The sequence below is a fragment of the Hydra vulgaris genome, chromosome 08 (assembly GCF_038396675.1).
Source record: "Hydra vulgaris chromosome 08, alternate assembly HydraT2T_AEP".
NCBI classification, from domain to species: domain Eukaryota; kingdom Metazoa; phylum Cnidaria; class Hydrozoa; order Anthoathecata; family Hydridae; genus Hydra; species Hydra vulgaris.
Window position 1 is genome coordinate 61,572,501 of NC_088927.1, and position 7,166 is coordinate 61,579,666.

Sequence of the window (7,166 nt, forward strand, 5' to 3'; positions counted from 1 at the left end):
AGATTGTTTTTTTAGTTTATATATATGACCACGAGTAATAAATTTACTATCTTTTTCAAAAAGACTTCTGTCACTATTGTTGTTTTTGCACCATTTGTAGACGTTGATTAGGTCTGCACGAAGTAGCCTATATTTTACAGTTGTCATATTTAATGCCAACAATCTTTGTTCATACGGTAGATCCTGTAATCCATTGATTCGTTTCGAAGCTCTTCTTAACACATTTTCTAGTTGCCGTTTGTCTTTGAGAAGTCCAGGGGTACAGATTGATCCACAGTATTCTAGGTGAGGGCGGACTAGTGCTGAAAATAGTTTTTTGAAGGATAATAAGTCTGGATATGATGTAAATGTTCTTTTTATTATTCCTATTATTTGTGTGGCTTTGTTGACTTGAATAGTTGTGTGTTTGGAAAATAATAAGTTCGAATCTATGTGAACACCTAAATCTCGTTCGCAATTTGTGGTTTTAATGTTTACTCATATTTTTTTCTGGATCATGCATATTATAAGTATGGGATTTGTTGTTGTTTCCTAAGTGCATTACAGAACATTTATCAATGTTAAATTTCATTCCCCATTTTTGAGACCATGTAACAAAGCGTCGATGTCATTTTGTAATTCTTGTGCAGATTGAAGATTTTCAATAGAACGGAAGATTTTGGTATCGTCAGCAAAAAGAGCAGCTTTTGATTTGATTACTTCAAGGATATCGTTGACATATATAATAAAAAGTAAAGCTGAAAAGACGGAGCCTTGGGGAACTCCACTTTTAACGGGTACCCAGTTTGAATAATTTCCATTAACAACAACTCTTTGTCTACGGTTTTTCAAAAAGTTTTTAATCCAATATAGTATTGATCCATTTATACCATAAGCTTTAAGTTTCAAAATAAGAAATTTATGTGGAACTTTGTCAAAGGCTTTTTCAAAATCAAGATAAATGTTGTCGATGGGAATATTATTATCAAGTGATGACGTCCAATGATTAATTACAGTTAAAAGGTTAGTTAAGCAGGAATGATCTGGACGAAATCCATATTGGTGTGGACTTAATAAGTTATTTTTAATCAGGTGTGTCATAATATGATTTTTTATTATTTTTTCAAAGATTTTTATTAAAGTACAAGTTATACTGATAGGTCTATAATTAAGTGCTTTTGATCTGTCTCCTTTTTTGAATATGGGTGTAATTGTTGCGTCTTTCCATATTTGGGGTATTGATCCACTCTCAAGTACTTTGTTAAAAATAGTAGATAGATGTTTAGACATTTGAAAGCAAGTTTTCTTAAATATTATTGGGTGTAATGCATCAGGGCCTGGTGATTTAGATGAGTTTAGACTTTTGAGGTATGTTTCAATATTTTCTGGACTTAGATCAATATTGTTTGTTAGTGGATTTACATTTTTATATGTTAGGTTAAATGGTGGTGTTGTTATGTCCATGCATCAATTCTATGTGCACAGAGTGAGTTTTGTAATACCATGGATAAAAGAACACATATTGTCTAATAGTGTCAAGATAATAACTCTTAAATCTTAGCAGTTCATTTATGTACAAGGTTTTGATCAATACCCAAAAATTTAGCTGTTCGTTCATAGGCTGCAAAAGCAAGCTTTGAAGTATTGCCTTTGCTTATTGTTCCAAAACCACTACTTTTGGGGAAGTCTGCAACAAGCCATACTTTGTTCATAAAATAAATCTTCTATTTAGCCAAAGATACCTTTTCTTTATGTTTTTTAGATTCTGATTGCCTCTTTTTTGTTTCTTTTTACATGCGATGTGCAAAATTATCTCAAAAAATCACATCCATGCATGGAGACTAGAAAGATCACATTTCAATTCTCTGTGAGTATAAACTGTATTAAGAATCTTTAGACTATTCATATTTTTTGGATAGACAAAACACACTGAACAACGTTGGGTGAGTTGTTCAAGATTATACATTTGAAACCTTTTCATTCATTATTGTATATTCAATAATACAATATATTTTTAAAGAAGATCCGCAAACGTTTACTAAAATCATAACCAAGTTTTCTATTTCACTTTTAATATACTGATCTTTTTTAAGTACAGAATCTTTACCCCCATCTCCTCCCCAGGCCCGTCGAGAGCCATAATTTTAGACGTTGCAAGAGATATTTTTGGGCCCTTTACCCATAATTCTAATATTTTAAACTACTACTGTATGCTTTTGTTGAATTAATTGTGGTTTAATTCCACATTAGTTTTTGAAATCGGCAATTGTTTACAATGAGGATGCAATCTTGCATTACATTTTTATTTCTAGCTATAATTATTTCATTTACTAAAGAATATTAATTTAAAGAATAATTATTAACCGTTTTGAATTATTGTTTTTTTTTTTTATGTAATTAGTTTTTCTTAAAAGGTGCTTTTGTTGCTTTTTTTAAAGCGAAATTTCGAATAACTTTGTCAAAATCAATTGACCTAGATATTGAAGATTCGAGACTCAATATTGCCAAATCCACTAACCGTCCTTGTAGCATTGTAGTTCTTAAAAAGTTTTCAATCAGTTTTAGTTTGCTGAATGAGCGTTCGGCGGATGTAACTGTAGCAGGAATTGTTAAGAATATTCTCAAGCATACACAAATATTTGGAAATAGGCCATGTAAATTAGTTCAACTAATCGAATTTAGGAGTTCAAAGGGGCTTAATTGATTCGATCCAAAATTTGCATAATGTATAGGTTTTAACTGTTTTATTTCCATTACAATATCTTCGCTAATATCTGCTGAATACTCTTCACTTAATAATTTTGCTTTCATTTCCAATGTATCCAAATCAATATTGAGATAATTCCACATGAAGCTATACTTATCTGAAATGCTCTGTGCTGCTTTGAATCTTACAGTAAGGCCACCAATAACACTATCTAATACCACATGGAAAATAAAGCATAATTCCTCCGTTGGTCTCATCTTCATTTAAATCTGTAAACCCTTGATCCTCTGGCTCGCCAACAACTCTGGCTCTTTTGCGATTTGCACCACCACGTCCTCTTGATAGTTTGACTTCTATATGTAAATTTGTAGTTTTTTCTTGTAATCAACAAATCAATAAACAGATAAATTAAATCAATAAACGATAATCTTTTCTCCTAACTAAAACTCTGCTATTTACAAATTTTTCCTCAATATATATACTCTATGCTTTTCCTAAAATATCCTTCAAAACACCGTCATAAATCACCGCAAAAACATATTTACAATTATTATTGGTAAAAACTATTAAAGCTATTAAATCTCTAACGTCATTAAATGTTCTAGAACTTTCCGGAATTACAAAATTCATTGCAGCATTCTTTTATTCTGACCAGATATCTTTCCATTTATTCCGAAGTTCAAGAAGTTGTCTCAGTAAGTGGTTTATGTTGTCCACTTCCACATCTAAAGTTGCATTTCTTGCTTGAATAACATTGTTGCAAAAATCAATTGAAACAAGAATTTTGTACCATATTGATGACATTATTATGCAGGAAATGAATTAATATAATATAAGGCACCTTCTACATCAGTTCTTGTTTTAGAAGTCAAATTTAATTCTAAAAGCTTATCCAATGACAATTTAATCCCAGAAAGTTGTGCTGCAAAAGGTTTGACACTTTCAACACGATCTGACTACCTTGTTTGTGACATTCCTTTTAATGAGCAATTGATGTGTTTTGATAATATCTCCCATCGTTTTGGACTTGAGCTGAACAAATTATATACTGTTTGAATCGTTCCAAAAAATGTTACAGCTTCAGGAATACATTCTGCCGCATCATTTCCCACAAGATTAAGTGTGTGACATCCACAAGGGGAAAATAGTGCTAATGGACATAACTGAAGTATTTTGGCTTGCACACCATTGTATTTTCCAGCCATATTTGATCCATTGTCATATGCTTATGCCCTGCAATCTGAGAGAGGAATGGAGTTATGTTGAAATGTTTCCACTACCATTTGAGATATTTCATCCCCAGTTTTATTGTTGCAATCTACATATGTTAGAAATTGTTCAACAATTTCATATTGTGAATCTTTTAATATTACATATCGTAATATGAATGTTGTTTGCTCTGTATGTGACGAATCTGGTGTTGCATCAACCATTATTGCGAAATACTTAGCAGATCTTCTTTCTTGTAAAATATGCTGTCGCACCAAATCTGAGCATTCTGCAATGAATTCATTTTGAGTATCAGCTGATAGATAATGAACTTGAAGTCTTTTGTCTTTTCGCTGAGATTCTTCCACTGATAATACATGCTCTTTAAGTATAGGGTCCCAATGTGAATGTAACTCTGTAAGACCCAAAAAGTTGTCATTATCTACATCTCCAATTCGCTGGGAGGATCCTTGAAAAGCCAATCCCCGTTCATCCCAAAAATAGGATAACATCTAATATTCTTTTAAGAATATTGGACCATTTCGTTGATTGCAATTTAATCAAGTTTTCCAAGTAAGTTTCAATACCCTATCCAAATAAAAAACGTCTTTTTAATTCTTGCCAAACTAGGTAACATTCTCTGTGGACATTACTCCTCTCATGCTCTGGAATCCTGTCACACAACTTTCGCCATTTACCAGTTGCTGCATATCCACCAGGTGAAGCCAATACTGATCGCGAACTTAAATTTCTCTCAGTAACAGAGCTTTTGGAAATATTACCAGAAAATAATCGACATGGAAAGCAAAATAATGCCTGTTTATGTTGGCCCCAAACCAGCCAGTCTCTTTTATGAACTTCACCGTTGACATTCTTAAAATTTAAAATTGTCTGAGGAAAAGCCTGATTGTTAATATCTTTGGGTAATATGTTAGGAATATCGACATGATCATTTGTGACATACTTTTCTATCTCAGATTGAGAGGGAATTTCACTCAAAAGATTACCAATATCAAGAAGGACCTGACCACAATTAGAAGCAGAAAGGCTTACAGTCTCAATCCCATTTGAATCATCTTCAATATCTTCGAACTTTTCAATTTTTTCCCCATCAAAACAGTCAGTTAAATCATCGCTTATTTTATCTACATCATTTGCTTTAAAAACAGTGTCCTCTTTTTCATTATCATTGAGATTTGATGCAGTGACTTCAACGTCAAAAAGCGTCCGCATACCTTTTTTTCATTCATAATATGTTTTTGTCTTTCTTTCTTTTTTTGACATCCTGACTTGTGAAGGGGCAGCATCGTTTATGATAATTTCTAAAATTAAAATTGTAAAAATGTCATGCTATTAAATACAAAATATAAAGAAGAATAGAGTATTCCAAAAATGTGCAATTAATTATAAGACTTTATAATATTGCTTTACAGGTTGTTTATTAACAGTAAAATAAGTCAATTATAATTATTACCTAATTTAATCACTACCGTTAGCAATATCAAAAAGCAAAAACACTACACAATATTGGAAGAAAATAATTATTAGCAAAACCTTGAATGTACTTTTAAATTGAAAAGGAGAAAAAACTAAATTTTATCAGCTGCACATTGAACTTATAGGAACAATAGGAATGTACTTTCAATTAAGTCTGCATGAAAGAAAATTTGAAAAAGAGAAAAGACCCGACGGAAAAATTCTAAAGAGAATCTAACTAGAATTCTAAATTCTAAATAGAGTAGAATAGAATTCTAAATTCTAAATAGAAATTGTAAGTTACGATTAATAATGGGAAAATAACGAGAATAAATAGAGGAAAGTATGGAGACATTTCAACCTAGATTCGAGCTAGATTACTACAGACAGCGACTAGTTAGTTTCTAGCTGTCAAGCTCTAGTTAGATTCTCTTTAGAATTTTTCAGTGGGACCAAAATATGCCGATCTTTTAAGTGTGTGAATATTTTTTTTTTTTAAATGTGCAAAATATGTGTTTTTTAAGTATGTCACTAATAAATTTTTGTAATTATTATTGTAATTATTTTAAAAAAAAGCTTTGGTTTATGGGCCCTACTTGTTCTATGGGCCCTGGAGCAGTGCACCGCCTGTACCCCCTCTAGGTGGGCCTGCTCCTCCCTATATCGTTAGTGATTAAATTACCAATAACTACCAAAATATGTTGTAAAGTAAGATATCCATAGCAACCAATTAAAAATATTATTAAGAAGTGAGAATCTCATTTTAATACGATCACCCAATATATTGTACTTAGCTCAAACAAAAAACTGTCAAAATAACGTTAATGTAAAAATAGGTTGTTGCTATGCAAAATTAGATACCAAAGCAACCAAATTGAAACATATATAGAATCAGAAGGAGGACTTAAATTGACTTATGTATTGTGTGATAAAAGTTTTAAAATTCATTCAAAGATTTTGAATATACAGCTTTTTCTGGCAAAAAATTCCATAACGGTGTTTTTCTATTCGTTAAGAGCATATGTCTAATTGTGTTACAAATAATTTCTGTGTTTGTATATAAACTCGTGACCTCTGATGTTTAAGTTTTTAAAAACTATGGATTGATAAGTTCAACTTTGTCTCTTTGTTGAAACATTTTGTAAATAATAAATTAGAATTATTTTAGTTGCTTTTCTTAGTCCTTTTCTTTAGTTAAAAGATATATTTCTCTTTATATATTTGAAGACTAAACTGGGACAGCAAATTTATTATGTGATTGTACAAATACTTAATATAATAACGTAAGTAAATTTGTGTTGCGATGCGCGAAAGTTTTTGGTATTGTCCCAAAATTGAATTTGCTTTTGAGGTAGATGATATGATCGGTTGTTTACAGTTAAAATCATTTAAAAATTTCACCAAGTCTGTCTCTAAAATAATTTTTTCAAATCTTCTACCATTGATGCCTAGTCGATGAATACAATTCTCATTTTTTGTTCTACAATGCATGACTGCATTTTTCAATATACATATATATATATATATATATATATATATATATATATATATATATATATATATATATATATATATATATATATATATATATATATATATATATATATATATTTAAACAACTTTATAAAGTATTCTACACAATAGTGCTCAATGTTCTTAAAAGAACAGAGCAATTATATTAGTAGTAGAAAATCACTTAACAAAAATTCTTTCAATTTAACACTGTGTTTCATCAACAAAGATTCATCAGAAATGGATGATCAAATTAATAAAACTTCAATTTATACCAAAAATT

The 7,166-nt window shown here is 30.6% G+C and overlaps 2 protein-coding genes across 2 annotated transcripts; both read right to left on the bottom strand.

Moving 5' to 3' along the window:
• Nucleotides 1–3,912: 3,912 nt before the first annotated feature.
• LOC136083525 (uncharacterized) lies at nt 3,913–4,407 on the bottom strand. Its single transcript, XM_065802928.1, has one exon. It carries the CDS (start codon nt 4,405–4,407, stop codon nt 3,913–3,915), a length of 495 nt encoding a protein of 164 aa, XP_065659000.1.
• Nucleotides 4,408–4,483: 76 nt separating this feature from the next.
• On the bottom strand, nt 4,484–5,128 carry LOC136083526 (uncharacterized). Its single transcript, XM_065802929.1, has one exon. It carries the CDS (start codon nt 5,126–5,128, stop codon nt 4,484–4,486), a length of 645 nt encoding a protein of 214 aa, XP_065659001.1.
• Nucleotides 5,129–7,166: the final 2,038 nt, after the last annotated feature.

Coding starts and splice junctions, on each gene's coding strand:
- LOC136083525 (XM_065802928.1), bottom strand. CDS start 4,407: ATGTTATCCTATTTTTGGGATGAACGGGGATTGGCTTTTCAAGGATCC.
- LOC136083526 (XM_065802929.1), bottom strand. CDS start 5,128: ATGCGGACGCTTTTTGACGTTGAAGTCACTGCATCAAATCTCAATGAT.